The sequence below is a fragment of the Citrus sinensis genome, chromosome 1 (genome assembly GCF_022201045.2).
Source record: "Citrus sinensis cultivar Valencia sweet orange chromosome 1, DVS_A1.0, whole genome shotgun sequence".
Taxonomy (NCBI): domain Eukaryota; kingdom Viridiplantae; phylum Streptophyta; class Magnoliopsida; order Sapindales; family Rutaceae; genus Citrus; species Citrus sinensis.
This window is the reverse complement of record NC_068556.1, coordinates 3,471,740-3,488,747: the sequence shown is the minus strand read 5'-3', so window position 1 is coordinate 3,488,747 and position 17,008 is coordinate 3,471,740. Positions and strand designations below refer to the sequence as shown.

The 17,008-nt window shown below is 33.7% G+C and overlaps 2 protein-coding genes across 2 annotated transcripts; one reads left to right on the top strand and one right to left on the bottom strand.

The window, feature by feature from the left end:
• The first annotated feature begins 2,949 nt into the window (after window positions 1–2,949).
• Window positions 2,950–7,273, top strand: LOC102625906 (uncharacterized). Its single transcript, XM_006475950.4, has 10 exons — window positions 2,950–3,336; window positions 3,845–3,912; window positions 4,060–4,137; window positions 4,403–4,515; window positions 4,643–4,708; window positions 5,083–5,184; window positions 5,280–5,829; window positions 6,213–6,418; window positions 6,502–6,665; window positions 6,808–7,273. Exons 1-10 carry the CDS (start codon window positions 3,203–3,205, stop codon window positions 6,941–6,943), a joined length of 1,617 nt encoding a protein of 538 aa, XP_006476013.1. The 5' UTR covers window positions 2,950–3,202; the 3' UTR covers window positions 6,944–7,273.
• A 1,131-nt stretch (window positions 7,274–8,404) lies between these two features.
• On the bottom strand, window positions 8,405–14,195 carry LOC102626397 (NADP-dependent malic enzyme). The gene is made up of 19 exons (XM_025097630.1): window positions 12,920–14,195; window positions 12,228–12,348; window positions 12,070–12,144; window positions 11,707–11,858; window positions 11,509–11,614; window positions 11,356–11,421; window positions 11,176–11,271; window positions 10,987–11,058; window positions 10,812–10,895; window positions 10,629–10,727; window positions 10,245–10,292; window positions 10,106–10,159; window positions 9,908–10,006; window positions 9,718–9,807; window positions 9,546–9,623; window positions 9,335–9,409; window positions 9,146–9,236; window positions 8,880–9,008; window positions 8,405–8,801 (listed from the first exon to the last, which is right to left on the bottom strand). Exons 1-19 carry the CDS (start codon window positions 13,063–13,065, stop codon window positions 8,713–8,715), a joined length of 1,770 nt encoding a protein of 589 aa, XP_024953398.1. The 5' UTR covers window positions 13,066–14,195; the 3' UTR covers window positions 8,405–8,712.
• Between the last annotated feature and the right edge of the window lie 2,813 nt (window positions 14,196–17,008).

Sequence of the window (17,008 nt, the reverse complement as noted above, 5' to 3'; positions counted from 1 at the left end):
CCTCAATTCCCCACCCCATTCTCCAATAAATTTAGTGGGGTGGGGATGAGGAATCCCCATGTGGGGAATGATTTCCCCATCTCCACTTCATTCTCTATTTATCTATTTTATATTAGGTATAAATATATTATTTCAGTAAATTCAAAATTAGAGACTTAAAATAAAATTATCACCACATTATAAAGTATCTAAATTCTTTTAAAAAAATTTAAAAGTTTGAAATAATATCTTAAAATGATATTAAAAGTGAAAAATATTTAAAGAGCATAGTATCTTAAAAGAGAAAAAAAATATAACAATATTTCAGAGTCGAAAAATATTATAGGATTTTCTTTCATTCATATCATGTTTATATTGCATAAAAATTAAAAAAAAATTATTAATTGACATTATAATTGATAAAATAAAAATTATAAAATAAGAATTAGAAACATATTTATATATAATGAGGATTGGGGTGGGGGTGGAGTGGAGAGGGCAAAATCAAACCTCACCCCATTAAAAATTTAGGGATTATTTTCTCCCACTCTCTATCTCATTTTTAAAAAATTATTCAAAATTTTTTACATTTAAGGTGGGGATCTATGAGGCCCAAACCGTGGAGGATTTTGCCATTGAATGCGTGACCCTGCTGGCTCCACTTCTATTTTCTACGAAAGATGTTCATCTTGATCTATTGCCCTTACCTTCAGGGTTTTTAATTAAATACCTTTTAATAGTTTCAAAATTATTTAAATACCCCCTCCCTTTTTGGTTTTTATGGATACCCTAACAAATGTGAGTAAAGTCTGAAATGACCTTAATGAATGCATCAAATTCACTCAACTTCATTGTCTTTATATATCTTTCACCCAAATATCTTCTTACTGTCGAAATTCTCTCAAAATCTCTTAGAATCTCTCAAAATCTCTCATAACTTCTTACACAAATACAATTATATGTTCATTTCTTTAACACCCACTCTTTCTTTAACTGAAATGAGGTACATTACTCATTAAACAACCCAATAAGGTATGTTAATATTGTTGGGTTTTAAGTTTTTTAATCTTTAGGAAAATTTAGAAATTTTCCTCACATTATAATGTTTTATTTTCACCATTTTTTCTTATATGTAGAAATATATGCAATGTAGGTCGTTTTATTATTTTTTTCAGCAATATAATTTATTTATGGTGAAAATGTTTCACGTCGTGCATTCCTTTTGATACCGTGCATGTCATGTAAGTAATATAATTGTGTAAGTCGTGTAGTTCATGTAAGTAATATAGTCATGTAGGTCGTGTAAGTCATGTAAGTAATGTAGTCGTGTAGGTCGTATAGGTCGTGTAGCTCATGTAATTACTTGTATATGAAATTTGATATTATTATTTTTATTGTATCATCATGTATGGTTTTGGTATGTTTGCATATTCTCTTCAATGGTGAATGGATTGAGCAAAATGACGAGTATGAGTTCAAAGGTTCCAAGGCTAAAGGGATAATGATACCACAATCGACAACATATACCGAATTGGTGGAGAAGATAGCTCAAGTTATTAATAAAGATACTTCAGAATTCGAAATCACAATGAAATTCACACTTAAGACATCTGATTTTATGCCACCAGTTACAATTCAAACCAATAATGATGTGAAATTTTTTTAGATTCCAATTTAATTTCACTTCTTTTTTCTAATAATTTTCGTTGACATTTTATGACACCAAATCGTGTGCTCATAAATTGCAGAAAAAAACTAAATTTGCACATCCGACAATTTGAGTAATGATTAGATTAATTAGTATAAATAAACAAAGTTATCAATATACAAATTTTTCAATATTTGAATAAGATACACTAATGAACATCGCAATTAAACATATTACAGCCATTTAAAAATGCTTCTTCTTTTTTTATCTTCAAAGTGCTTTCTTCCTCTGCCCATTTCTTCCTCTGGTCAAGCATACATGAGGAATGCCTGCATATAATTAATTCATGAAATCAATTAAGAAAAAAAAATCAACTATAGGAAATTAATGTAATGTTATACACATAAGAACACAATTTGCAATAACCAAATTAAAGTGTTTCCACTCATAAGTAGACATATCATGACTTACCATAACTTATAATTGGAAATTAAGAATCTCTCTAAGTAATGACATTCCATAAGGTAAAGGCATTTGTACCATTCCAATTTATTGTGAGCCTAATTAAACTAAATGTAATGTATATATGCTATTGACAAGAAACAAAAAATTAAATTACAGAACACACCTGGAGAGATGATGAACTTTTTACTCTTCAATCTGGAATTGAAGGTCGTGTAATTGTGTAATACATGAAGGTCGTGTAATCATGCAATATATGAAGGTCGTGTAATCGTGCAATACATGAAGGTCGTGTAATACACAATCTTGAATCTTACATAACCTTACACGACCAAATTTTGTGTTACATGATAAAATTATAATCAGCACAATCCATTAATTTTTCACAATTTGCATGCAGTAAAACAACTAAAAATTTATTTTTGAACATGTTATGAGAGACCCGCAACTAATTAATCTATTTTTTCAATATAAAACCCTAACTTTTTGTTTTTGAACTAGGCTTCTCTTGCTCAGTTGCGGCGGCTTCCCCTTCTCAAGCTCAATTTGCTCGTGTTGAAGTTCGATTTAGTATGTATGCAGAATGAATGTTTGTTCGGTAGAGGTGATGCCGGTGAGCGAATTACAGAGGTAATGTTGGTTGATATTCGATTTAGCATGCATGAGAATAGAGGATGAGTGTTTATTTGTTTGTTTGAGTAAAAGTAATAGAGAGAATTGCACTAGATATGAGTGTTTGTTTGCTTGAGTAAAGGGGAGAGAGGTATTATCCGTTGAGTTAAAATATTTTAAAATAAAGATAATTTAATAATTTTCTACTAACTTTTTAAGAGTATTGATAAAAATTTTGACAAAATCAGATTTTAGGGTATTGAGATAATTCTTTAAGCACGGAGGTGTACCTGCTGCAATTAACTCGCGAGCGAAAGAGAAACGAAGAATAAAAAGAAATAAATGCCGGTGGCCTGGGAATTGGTAGAAGATTTTGCCGCGGCGTAAGAGAAACATTGAACCAACACCATAATAATAGTAAATCAGATAGAATATACCACCGTAGATGCTCACAAATCCAATTATACGCCTTGAGCGGGAGTGAGAGAGAGAGAGAGAGAGATGGTAGACGATAGACTACTAGAAAGAGAGAGGCAACAGATCGAGCAGATTCGTCAGCTCGATTTCGAGGAATTGCAGGTTGAAGAAGTCGACGATTTCCATGACTCATCCGACGACGACGACCGTGCCGCCACGTAATACCCCCCTCCCCTGGGTCTTTGATTTTCACAATTTCACTGGATTAATTATCTTATCTTAGCACTTTAATGTATCATTTTACAATCACTATTTAATTTATCATTTTACAATCACTACTCTGCCTGTAATTTACGTCTTAACTAGGCTTTGATTTTTGAACTCATGCGCGTGTAGGTGCGAGTATTGAAATATTTATTCTTAATACTATGTATGAGTGATTTACTTCAAATTAACTGGAGATGCTAAAATTTGTTCAAATTTGAGTGGCCTGACCAGTGATCAGTTAGAAGCACGTTCTAATTTAATGTTATTTTGCTATGGTGTCTGAAAATTTTACCTTGTTAGCTGTTATTATTCTTGTAAATGTGTAGAAAACTGAGTGCTTATTAGCCAGCCTGCTTTGAGCTCTTTGGTGACCTTTGAATACTTTTAGTTCTGGTTTCAATTGTGTTATTTTATTGTGATTTTCTAAAGTTATAGGAATAATTTTGTTACTGGTAACAGGGGCGCCGACTCATCCAATCAACTTACTTTCGACACCTGTTTGGCTTCGTTACATACATACCTTGGTGGTAAGTATGTGATCTTTGTTGCTGTCTCCCTTCTGTGACTTTTTATTTTTATTTTTTTTATTTAAAAAATCAAATTTACATTTTTCCCGGTTGGTTAGTGATAGTTCAAACTATTTGAGGTTTACTAATGACATTTGAGTGTAACAGATGTTGAAGATACTCACAACAGAATGGCTTTCTTGGAAGGGGGTGCAATCCTTACCCTCCCTTTGTTCTATCTTGATGGTATGTTACTCTTTTTTTTTTTCCCTCCTCTGATTTGTTTTTCTGTCATAGCATGTGGAATTCAAATTTTAGTAAATTAACTAGTTCATAAACTCGCCCATGTAAGGCCTAAAGACATAGTCATTTAGTGAGGAACAGTAAGGTTTACCATGTTCTTATTGTCTTATCTTTGTTCTGGGGATGTCTTAGGCTTTCTCTTCTATTGCCCCTATAAATAAATCTTCCAAATTATAGCAGTCTGACTTTGCTGTTGGTTGATTGGTAGGAGTTGTTCTTTTCCCTGAGGCTACCCTTCCTCTAAGAGTTATTAAACCAAATTTCATAGCTGCTGCTGAGAGAGCCTTGAGCCAAGTTGATGTCCCTTATACTATAGGGGTGGTATGTGAACTCTTCATCACTTTAATATATTAATATATATATATATATATATGTATGTATGTATGTATTTATATAGAATTCCTTTCTATAGCTATATCTGAAGTTGAACCGTGAAACTTCTGTTCAGGTTCGTGTTTTCAGGGAGCCTGACAACGGACGGATAACATTCGCAACCATTGGGACAACTGCAGAGGTTGATAGCTGACCCTGCTGCTTTCTTTCATTTTTTTTCCCCCTCATCTGATGATATGTGAGAAAAATCTCTATATGAGCAGTTAGTGTATGGTTAATGTTCCAATTCGAGTTCTGAGTTTCCTGCTGCTGCTTAATGATTGTTTATACATCATATGCATTTTTTTCTCCTCTCTAGTACTTTCCACTCCAGTTATAAACCCAATTGCATGGATTTCTGAGTTTTTAAATCTCATTTCCAAATTCAACAACTAAGGGCTTGTTTCTAAAATTTTGTGAAGACTTGATATGAAGTTTCTTCTGTTGACCTCTTTATAGTTGTTTCTGTCCACAATTCCCTTTTTGTTACTTAAATATAGTAGTTCATTTTCTCAGATTCGGCAATACCGAAGGTTGGAAGATGGTTCACTCAATGTTGTAACTCGTGGCCAGCAGAGGTTTCGTCTAAGACGCCGCTGGATTGATGTTGAAGGAGTGGTTAGAACTTTTACTTTTTGAAACTATTCACAAGATTTGTCGTTTTTGGTTTCTTATAGTTTGTGAGGCTGATATATCCAATTTCATCTTCTTAGCCTTGTGGAGAGATCCAAATTATCCAGGAAGATTTACCACTAAGGACCCCACGGGATGTGTTTGAAACATTGGGATGTGTGAGTAATCTAAGCCAGAGCCTCTCACATACACTGCCGTCAAATTCTTCATCACGTGGATATGGCATCAGGGACAATGATTCAGATGCAACTTCAGAGGAAAGCTTTGAGAGTGAGCTTTCACCAACAGAAAGGAGAATCCACCAATCTGTTATTGATTTCGCCTATGGTTGTGATATAATGGATGAATCAACAAGCAGCGATGATGATAAATCTGCATTTCAATCTGACATTCAATCTAGAAGACCTCATCTTAATGACTCTGATTCCATTGGAAATTGGAAACAAAGTGAAAATGTTGGCTTAAGAATTGGAAAGAGTTCTGCATTAGGAAGGCAATCGCATAGAGGGGAAGGGTCAAAAATGTGTTGGAGAAACGAGTTGAGCCAGTTCCGTAGAACATCAAGAGCATTCTTGCCCCATTGGGTGTACCGTATGTACGACTCATATTGTCTGGCTCAGAGAGCAGCAGGTAGTTTGACCTTGCTTTTTGTTCTTTCCTAACATTGGTTTGCAAGATCATCTGATTTGTCTCATTTGAAGTGTTACATTATTTATTTATAAAAATGCATTAAAAGCAAGATGATTTTGGCAAATTCTCTAATAAGAGATGAACCTATTAAGCTTAACCATTTGTTGTAAAATAAATCTCTTTTAGTTGAGGCTTAACTTTATTCTTCACTTTTTAGATGATTCTCCTTTTCTAATTAAGCATTGAGATATAGGGAAATAACCTGTCAGGACTTCTGAGAAGGATGAGGGGAGGGCTCTTTTCTTTGGGTTGTTTAGGTATTGGATTTGACATGTGTCTTTTCATTGCTCGGTGATACTACTAGTTGTTTCAACATTTTGCAGATAAGTGGAAACAAATAGTTGGAACACCAAACATGGATGGTCTTGTCAAGAAGCCTGATCTCTTGTCATTTTATATTGCCAGTAAAATACCTGTCTCTGAATCTACTAGACAAGAGCTTTTGGAGATTGATGGTGTTTCATATAGATTGCGCCGTGAAATTGAATTACTTGAGAGTTTTGATCTTGTTCGATGTAAAACCTGCAAGGTAATATTATATTATCTCTTCAAGTGCATTCATGCTGCAAAGAATTGCCCAATTAATGCTTCCTTTAAAATCTGTTTATGCAGACCGCAATAGCAAAGCGGAGTGATATGTTGGTGATGTCTAGTGAAGGTCCTCTTGGTGCTTATGTGAACCCACATGGTTGTGTGCACGAGATACTAACTCTCAATAAAGCAAATGGCCTTGCTCTCTATGGTCCAGCAGAAACTGAATACAGCTGGTTTCCTGGGTATGGGTTTATGTTTCCTGTTTGGTTGTGATGATTATGTGCTAATCTTTTCTCTCATTTCCTGCTCTTTTCCACCATTTGCTGATAAATTGGCTGTAAGATATAATCAAGGCTGTGATTGTGATGTTGCTATGGTTTGCAGGTATGCATGGACAGTTGCCAGCTGTAGTATTTGTGAAACCCACATGGGCTGGCTTTTTACTGCTACAAAGAAGAAGTTGAAGCCTAAATCATTTTGGGGGATACGCAGTTCCCAAGTTGCTGAAGGAACATGCTAAGCCTAGAATTTTCAATTGTCGAAAACCCTCTCCAGTCATCATCCTGTAATGAGCTTAATATGTAAATATCAGTGTTGATATTTTGGGGATATATCTGGTATGTAGAAAATATCGATGCACGTGAAATATGAGTTGGAGCATTTCATGAACATGAAAGCCTTTTTCAGCATTTGCAAGTTAGTGGCAAAATCGTATTTCTGGTGAGCTGGAAGCCTAGTGCTACAATGTTCCATTTATGCATGTAAGCAGATTTGATTAAGATCTTATCTACAACTTTGTTATCCCCTTCAGTTCGGCAATGATCGATATCGAATTATGCCTTGTTTGAAACTTACAGAGCCAATTTTTTAACTAGCTAAGGGAGAAATTACTCTCTGCGCTCAGCTACTGGTCACTTGCTCAGCCCACCAGCAACTACGTTCTTAATTGTTAATTCACACAGCAAGCTCAGTCGATGATGATGGATGCCAGATTGCCGGTGAATTCGAGGAACCAGAATAATATCTTCGAAAATGAGGATTATACACTATTATTTTGGAGAAATTAAGTGAAATTTTCTCGTTTTAAAATAGGTTGAAATCTTTGTATAGTTATAATAGTGTTAAATTTATATATTATTTTACTATTCTACCTCTAGTTTTTATGTTAATCTTAATATTTAAACATTCTGAAAATGTAAATCCAAGCAAAATGATTGATATACACTTTATGATTAAATTAATTTAATAATGAATGGTAAATTATGGAAAAAAATTATCAGTAGCAGCTAGGAGAAACATTATAAATACCACTAATGGTTGTATAAAAGTATTAATTTAAATTGTAATAACAATTGGTCATATATGACCACTAAAGTTCCAGCATACATTTTAGTACTATGTAAAGGGGAAACAAATAAAATGTGTTCATATATGAAATTACAATGACATTTAGCCATGTGTCCATTGCAATATTACAAAATGATGACTAAATGGCTCCCAAAAATTTATAATGCATCATACATTTCGGCTATCAACTTCGCTCTTGATGACTAAATGATTCCCAAAAATTTATAATGAATTATAATAAATTTCGGCTATTAAATTCGCCCTGGATGACTAAATGATTCCCAAAAATTTATAATGACTTATAAATTTCGACTATTAACTTCGATCTTGAGGTTATGTCAAATTGTCACCCGATTTTTATCCATAATTTATAATTCATTATTTAATTAATTTAATTATTAAGGGTAATGTCATTTTACTTTATATATATATTTTAAATTATTTAAATTTTACGGCTAACATCAAGATTAAGAAGTAAAATAAAATAATATTTAAAACTAACACTGTTATAACTGCAGATAGTTTGCACTTATTTTAAAATATGGAGGAGATTTTGCTCAATTTCTTCAAATAAGGAGAATCCTCATTTTCCCTATCTTAATCTATTTCATTCACAATTTTCATAAGGCCAAAGTTACTGCAAGTAGCCACAGTGAAAAAAATTTCATTGGAGATTTCGTGGTTCCGTTGAAATTTATTTCTGCTGAAACTAGGAAAGTTGGTATCATTTTCAATCAATAAAGGAACAAAAAGAAAAAGGAGGTTCCTGATAGCAATGCTAAGAACCTCTACATGATTAAAACAAACCAAAATAGAAAACTAAATTTAAACTGATAAACAGGCGACAAAGAAATATTAAAAAGAACAAAAATTAATATAACTAGGTTCGCAGCAGATTGCAGAATGCAGACTATAATCGCACACTTCCACATGGAGTTCAGTTCAACGGTAGCTTCGGTACATTGGGCTGTACATGCAGCTCTCAGCGTAACTCACTAGATCCTTAGGACGAGGAAGACGGGAAGCCAGACCTGTATACCAATCAAACAGTATGATTAGTAAGAATTAAGAGAGTATTGGCTATCGTTTGACATGAGAAAGGAACTCACCAAGGTCATATGCCTTGGCAGCAACTTTAGCAGCAATGTGGGCAGAGATCTTTCTGATATTAGTGAATGGTGGGTATATCAATCCCTTATCGAAGTGCTCTTGTGTCACTTGCGCTGCCAAAGCTTCCGCTGTTGCATTGGGAATAATGGAAGCAGTTAGAATGGATCAAGCCTTGTTTCTTACTTTTGGCACATATGTAAATAGAACAAAACGTAAATGTCCCGTACACATTTTGAATCCAACATGTAATCATCCAAGTACTTACAGGCTGCTAGAAGCATCTCATCGCGGACACGAATTGCACCGGATATTATCAAACCCAGACCCAATCCGGGGAATATATAAGCATTGTTTCCCTGAGAGACAAAAATGAGAAAGGAGTAAATAACAACTTCTTGTAAATTTCAGGTAGAGAGAATTTTCAGCAACAAAGTGTTTCAGGTGTAGGTAGAACCTGGCCAGGCACAAAAACTTTCCCATTGTATTCAACAGGGTCAAATGGGCTTCCACTAGCAAAGATTGCTTGACCCTGTGGATTTGGTAATAAGGTTAACAATGAAAATGAGATCAGAGAGTTCCACTCATGTTTCAAACTCCAGCACACTCACGACACTTGCATAAAGAACGTCAGCATAGGTAGTGCAAGAGTCTGAATATTAATTTACCTTACTCCATGTATAAGCTTCTTCCGCTGTACACTCAGACTGTGAGGTAGGATTGGATAGAGCAAAAATAACGGGTTTCTGCATGCCAACCATTGAGATTAATGAGAAATTCTTCTGGGACAGATCATTTATATATTGGAGAGACAGAGAGATGGGGAAAAGGGGGTTGAACCTCATTAAAGGATGCCATAGCCTCGACCACCTCCTTTGTAAAAGTCTTTCCTACTCCAGATGTTCCCATCAACATTGTTGGCTTGATTGCCTGGTTAATTGGGAGCATGAGCCATCAGGTTAGATAATGGCTAAAACATTGAAATTGTCCAAATACATTAATGAATTATCAAGTGACTTTTTTTCCAAACCTTGACAGCATCTAATAATGATTTGATAGGTGCATGCTCATGAGCCCATGGCTTCTTGAAGTGCTGAAGTGACTCCTTACGAGAGCTCACAATCAGTCCCTGCAACAGGTTCAAAACATCAGTTTTGACTCGACGAAGATAAACTGAAACATAATAGTTGAACAAGCAAATGATTAATATAAAGGTTAACTGTTGTACCTTTGAATCTACCAGCCAAATCTTCTTACGGGCCTCTTCAATTGGAGCTTTTGTCTGCCAAGAACATAGTAAATGATTAATCACAAAGCTAAGGGCTTGGCTAGGAAGAAATTAAAAGATAAAGACAAGAAGTTTATACCTGCTTTGACATTTCAAGAGCAATAAGCTCTGCTATACCAGTTCCAGCCTTCAAAATTCAAAGGACAAAAGTGAGTCAATGAATATATGCAACATGGGTACATCTATGCCTTATCTTGATAGTACATAGGAATAGAAAGAAAAAAATAAGCGCACACACATACAAATATTAAAAAGGTGCCAGTTGCCAAAAATGACGAATAAACTGAAATTATGAATCATAGCTTGACCACACAGGAAGGCATGCAGACAAACCAAGTAAAAGCTATTAAAGAATATAATCACACCATTAAATATGTAAATAATGTATGTGAGGGCATTTGATTGAATTTATCTGAAGAAGACAGAAAAGAAATAGAAAGTTCATAAGGTGCTTCAGCCTCACCTCTCCAGCACCCAGGAACAAGAAAGTTTGGTCAGCGAGGGTTCCGCCAACTAATTTCAAAGCGGAAAGAATCCCAGCTAATACCACAGATGCTGTACCCTGCAATAGATGAAAGAGTTCAGAATTAGGAAATCCAGTATTCATAAAAGAAAGAGAATGAGCGAGCTTTTACAACATCATTACCTGTATATCATCATTGAAAACGAGATGGCTTGAGCTGTATTTTGACAGAAGCTCAAATGCATTGTGATTTGCAAAATCTTCAAACTGGAAAAGACGTTAATATTGTTAAGAACATAACCACATAAAGTTCAGAACCAGCTCTTTTACTATTAAAATGTTGAGAATGATAACTGACCTGTATGAGGACTTTCTCCCCATAGTTTTGCTTTACTGCGGTCATGAACTCTTGTAGAAGTTCCGCATATTCCTAAATTATATAGATAGAACTCCTTAATGTTTCAGAAAATAAATAAACTTCACAGCATGGCTAATTAGGAATCAATGAAGGGAAAGAAAAAAAAGAGCAAAAAGCAAATCTTCAAACCTGGCCAGTTGCCCTCTTTTGCCTTAGCCCAATGTAGAACTCGTCATTCAACAACTGCTCGTTGTTTGTGCCTACATCTATGGTTATGGGCAAGCACTGCAGATGGTGATGCGGGAGTTAGATACAAACAAAAAAATATTTTATTATCATTAAGAAATGCTTAATCATAGTAATGCTTACAGCTGACGGACGGAGTCCTCCCAGTGCTGTGTACAAAGAAAGTTTTCCTACTGGTATTCCCATCCCCTGGCAAAATTGAGCTCATTTGCGTTAAGTAAGATGGTAAAATCATGTTATTGTTCCAATTCATAACTTAAATGCACGTATCATTACCTGGCAGCCAAGATCCCCAAGCCCCAAAATACGCTCACCATCAGTAACAACAATAACTTGAATATTTCTCTCTGGCCAGTTTTTCAACACTTCAAGAATCTTTCCTCTGATTGGACACCGCTAATTAGCATCCACTTAAGGCAATCTAATAGAGCAATAACACATAAAAATAATACATATACAATTATATTATCATACTTCTCTTTCAAACTGATGTAAAGACCCTGGGGGCGCCTGAAAATGCTCCCGTATTTCTGGCAAGCCTCTCCAACGGTTGGAGTGTAAACAACTGGAAGCAGTTCCTCCACATTATCAATGAGAAGCTTGTAAAATAGCCTTTCATTCCTCTCCTGCAATACATTCAACAGTGGAAAGAAAAGGTTAAAACACAACTTTAACACTGCTTATTCCACATTATCTGCGTAATAACACTACTGTTTTTACAGTTGAAATGTTCAAGAGCATTGCATTTTTTCTTTTTGCCTTTTTACAGAGCATTAACTTTTGTTCAACACAGACTATAGCACCTCTATAAAGATAGTCATGATAGGCGAACAGTACCTGAAGATCCATCATCGCTACATATCGCTGCAAAGGAACTTTGTATTGGCGAAGGTTGTGCATCAACCTTTTCTCCTGAATAAACAAGGTTGTAATAGATGTAAGCAAAATTTCAATGGGTTTGAACCGTAAGTAACATCAACAATGGTCAAACAAACCTGAAGCTCCTGATTCATAAGTGCTGGTGGCAAAAGGCCACGCAAGTAATGAGCATCTCTCTCATTCTCAGTGAAAGCAAGTCCCTTGTTGTGACGAGGGTCCCGCAACAAAGTATACCCACTGCAACGAATATGATGATCAAATAAATTTGTTAGTTAACAATTCAAACAATGGTAAATAAATAAATTATTCCCTTTCAGTCATCAAAGACTATAGGCTCAAACAATGTATTTCATATCGAAAGAATCATACAAGATGCTAGGAAAATTAAGGCCAAGTGCACAATATATACTGAATTGGTCTCGAGATTCAAATTAGTAACAGCCTCTCCTCATTCAACAAGCTTCTTCTTATGCCTTTTTTTTTTTTTCTGGGATCATATTCAGATCTAGGTTCTGTGAAAAACAATTACATATAGAAGTTGTATGACTCTTGAGAAAGAACCATAGTTTTCTTTCTTTTGTTTGAGTGATCACGAAATAATCAGTAATCAACAAGCTTTGACTTTTCAAATTATGCATCTCTAGATCTAAGTAACACTTCTACTAAGCTGTACAAGTAGAACCATTCAACCAAAACACAAACACAATTGAAACAAACAGCTAAGTAAAGATCAAAACTTTAAAGAACAAGAACATATGAACAGAAGAAACAATCAAGCAAAACATGAAGTTGCGCAATGTGTGATCACCTAGCAACAGAGACAGTCCAAGGAGTGATAAGCTGATCCTCGGTGGCAAAATCCTCACCATACACATCCACGACACCACCACCACCAGCGGCGTTGTTGTTATCCAAATCACTACCGTTCACCATTGTATTTGTTGTACTCTCCATTAAAGCAAAAACCCTTCTTTCCCCCCTACCCAACAATAGTTTCTGCAAAGACTAATAACACAAAGCGGAAGCAAAATAAACCAGAAAGCAAATAACTCTGCGACGGTTAATGTTTTGCTAAAATGAAACCGAACCCACCATTTATAAGCAACGAAAAGTAAGAAAAGTCTCTTTTTTTTTTTAATATGGTGAGTTGGCCTTTTCCAATGTTCGTTGTCAAATGGAATGAATAAGATACATTGCCCACGTGTACAAATTGGATTTCAAAGAATCAATGGGGTTCATTTGATTACAATATTTTTTCGAAGAAAAAAAAAGAAATAATACAAATATTAATAGGATAATATTCAACAAATATGAAATGAAAAAATAACAAAGTGGGAATAGATAGATTAGATCAGTTTAATGGTAGGTACCAGAAGAAAAGGGTGTCTTTTGACTGAAAGCATTTGTATTGGATGGAATTGAAGAGGAAGGTGCAAGCGTATATGTGTATGTGTATGTGTTTGTGTTTGCGTATGTGTAACGACTCGACAGTTGACACAAAAATGTTTTCCGCGTTTTTTCCGAAGAGAGAAAGCCCGAAGCCGTTGGTCCACCTGTCTGTCTGTGTCTCCATAGATTTAGAAGGTAGCTGGCATGGCTTGTCTTGAAGCAATATTATATTTATTATTACTCTTCTTCTTCTTCTTCTTCTTCTTCTTCTTCTTCTTTAGAATGGGAGTTGAATTTCTAGAAACTCTGTTATTTCAAACTTTGTTTCCCCTTTTCTTTCAATTCAATAATTAAAAAAGAAATAAATTAACCTCATTTATTACTAAAATTACCATTGTGAAGTACCTAAATTATCAACAAGTTGATATTTTAAATAAGCATTATATACTGAGCCCCATTATCATAGAACCCATAATTTTTTTTTCTCTAAAAAGGTAGAATTAATGGTATTAGTGTTAAAAAAGAAATAAATTTGTAGAAACCATTTATTAAGAAAGAAATTGATAAATTATCCATATAAAAAGGTAAACAACGATATGATTATTCAAGATAGAATTCAAAGAAGAGATTGTGCTGATGCAATCTTTGCCATTGACAGAGAAAAAAGAAACTTGAATATCAGTGATTTTCTTTTTAATTTTTGGGAGGAATATAAGTGATTTGATTCTAACTAAATTGATAGAAAAGAGTGAGGGAAATCAAAGAATTTATTTAATTATATGTTGGGAGGCAGCAGCAGCAGCAGCAGCAGAGCATAATATAAGTTCATCCACATGTGAATCTATCAATCAAAGTTAATGATGAAAAGGAAATGGTCCCAATTAATTTCGGATGAATTTTTCAATTACTCCGAGCATCGACATCATTGACATCTCACAAATTTCTCAGCCACTGGTTTCCAATTATCTGTTTTCAAGTGGGCTCAGCTCATGCCTGTGCCACTTTTTCCTGATAATAAGTGATGGATATTTTCATTGAAAATCCGCGCCACTTTATTGTCCGTATGTGCTGTACCAGGCCTTGTTTAAACAACTCACGGACTTCACTTTGTTTTTTTGGTCGAAAATTTGAAACAGCTTCTCCATATAGATTTTGGACATGTTACACGAAAGGTAATGGCCATGTTCAAGTTGCTCGGAGAAATAATATTTCTTCGTAATCACACGATTAAAATGATAAATTATAAAAAATATATTATCCATTGAATCGTGCGATCATAAAAACATACTACACCTTAAAGTAACTCTTAACATAATCATAAGAATTTACTGAATAATTATTAAAAATGAAAAATTAATAGGGTGAATCAAATTTTAAAAAGTTCACAAATATTTTATTTATTTATTTATTTATTTTGGTTATATTCCAAATTTGTTTGTGGTCAATTAGGGAGGTTGGCTGGCGGTGGAGGCGACTGGTGAAGGTGGGATCGCTCTGAACACAAAGACTTGAACAGATCGGAGACCTCGTCTTGTTGATAAACTATCAACTTAACGACTTTTTGACTGGACCTGAAACAAAAAGCACTTTTATATTTTCAATCGGGAAGCACTTTCACATTTTTTTTCTGGAACAAGATATACAAGTCAATGGTTACATGCATCAAAATCAAATAGCAATTGAATTATACGCGTTAACTTGTTCCGATTTCAATCGAACCAATTGTCAATATGTCACCTTGAAGCATTAATTTCTTCCTTAATCCTTATATATACACTTAAATTATTGGAAAGTCAAATATATATATATATTGGCCAAGAATGTAAAATTATTTTGTTCATTATTTTACGGTCCATTTGCATGCAATTACGTGCCCTTCCACAACTTATACTAATCTGAACATGCAATCTTTTTTTTCCCCCACTTTCATTAATTAAAGCCTTTTAATTTAACGCTATGTTCATCTTCAAGTCAATACTATTACTTGATTAACATATGATAAAGGTATGAACGCGGTGACCTCAGCCATCAATTCTTGAATATATATTTGAACCATTCCAATTAAAATGGAATCATTTGAAAATTGTATTCGAGAGACAAATGTACTTTATTTAAATTTTAAAAAAGGACATTGATGAAAGAACATGATCTACGTACATCTCTATGATTTTCAAGATTACATCATTTTCCAACTCAATTCCCGTTTATTATTATACTCAAATATTTTTCCTAAATAAGCTTCCACTCATGTTGATAAAGATTCCCAATAAAAAATTCGCCACATCTAATTGATTTTAAAAATAATAAAAATAGTGATAATGATAGCAAAAAAATTAAGAATAAAAGAAAAAATTATTTTGAATTTTGAATTAGCTCTCGTTAAATCTATTAAAATAGTATTCATAAACTCATAATCCATAAAATTTAAACTTTAACTTTATTATAAAAATTATACTTTAATTCATAATTAGCCCACAGCCCAAAGTATTTTTTCATTCTCAAAAATTGCATTAATATTTTTAGTTTCCACAGCAATAATCAATAGAACATTTTTAAACAATAAAATTCGTGAAGAATTATATATAAAATCAGATGGAAGATGAATGAATGAATGATAGTTTGACTATTTATGTAGAAAATTATATATTTAATAGTATTGATAATGAATTTATTACGTAATATTTACAAATTATACAAATCCATTAAGAATAATTATAAATATATTAGGTAATATTTTATATAATCAAAGTTTTTAATTTTTACATTTTGTTATGTTAAAATAAAATAAAAAATAAAATAACCAAAAGAGATTCACTTTACTCTTTTTGTTTTTCTTGTCTCTTTACAATGCTTTAAATCAAAAGCATTTTCTTTATTTATTCGTCAATCGTCACGCTGGTGATGGAGTAGCCTATCAGAGCATTGATGTCCGTCAACGTGCGGATTTCATCCCATTTTCTACAAATAAAAAACACTTTCCTTCAATTATTTAGTCTTTCCACATTGATCCCTAAGTCTAGTTAATTCTAGTTTTCAATTATATGAATATTTTTGCTATATTAAAAGATTTTAAGAATAAATTAAGTACATTGAAAAAAATGTTTTTCATTGTATTGATATTAAAACTGTCTTACATTATTTTCAACACATAAAATCTTGCCAATGAATCTTTCACAAGAACAATTGTTTGGAGTAAATTTAGTATCAATGAATATTATAGTTACAATGTTATGTATTGCTATCTGAATTTTTAAAATTGTATTATATTCTAAATGGGGTGCTAATCAAATGTGTGCAGTCACTACTTGAGTGGTAAGCTCTCATTTGGGGGTTGTGGGGCGATTGCCATGCACGCAGTCATGCACCTAATCACGTGTGATTTCAAATGTGCCCCAACTCGATCAAAATCTTTGCTACGTCTATGAATAGAGTCATATTGTTTTAATAAAATGTCATAGTTGGTTGTATTTGTAATGCTAGCAAAATTAATTTATTATATGAATGGAAC

Bases quoted from the DNA above. Each gene is read 5' to 3' on its own strand.
- LOC102626397 (XM_025097630.1), bottom strand. From the start codon at position 13,065: ATGGAGAGTACAACAAATACAATGGTGAACGGTAGTGATTTGGATAAC. The intron at 11,859-12,069 runs GTACTGTTCGCC...AATGTATTGCAG, and splicing joins TAGCGATGATGGATCTTCAG to GAGAGGAATGAAAGGCTATT. The intron at 11,615-11,706 runs GTATGATAATAT...GTGTCCAATCAG, and splicing joins TACATCAGTTTGAAAGAGAA to AGGAAAGATTCTTGAAGTGT.
- LOC102625906 (XM_006475950.4), top strand. From the start codon at position 3,203: ATGGTAGACGATAGACTACTAGAAAGAGAGAGGCAACAGATCGAGCAG. The intron at 3,337-3,844 runs GTAATACCCCCC...TACTGGTAACAG, and splicing joins GACGACGACCGTGCCGCCAC to GGGCGCCGACTCATCCAATC. The intron at 4,516-4,642 runs GTATGTGAACTC...ACTTCTGTTCAG, and splicing joins TCCCTTATACTATAGGGGTG to GTTCGTGTTTTCAGGGAGCC.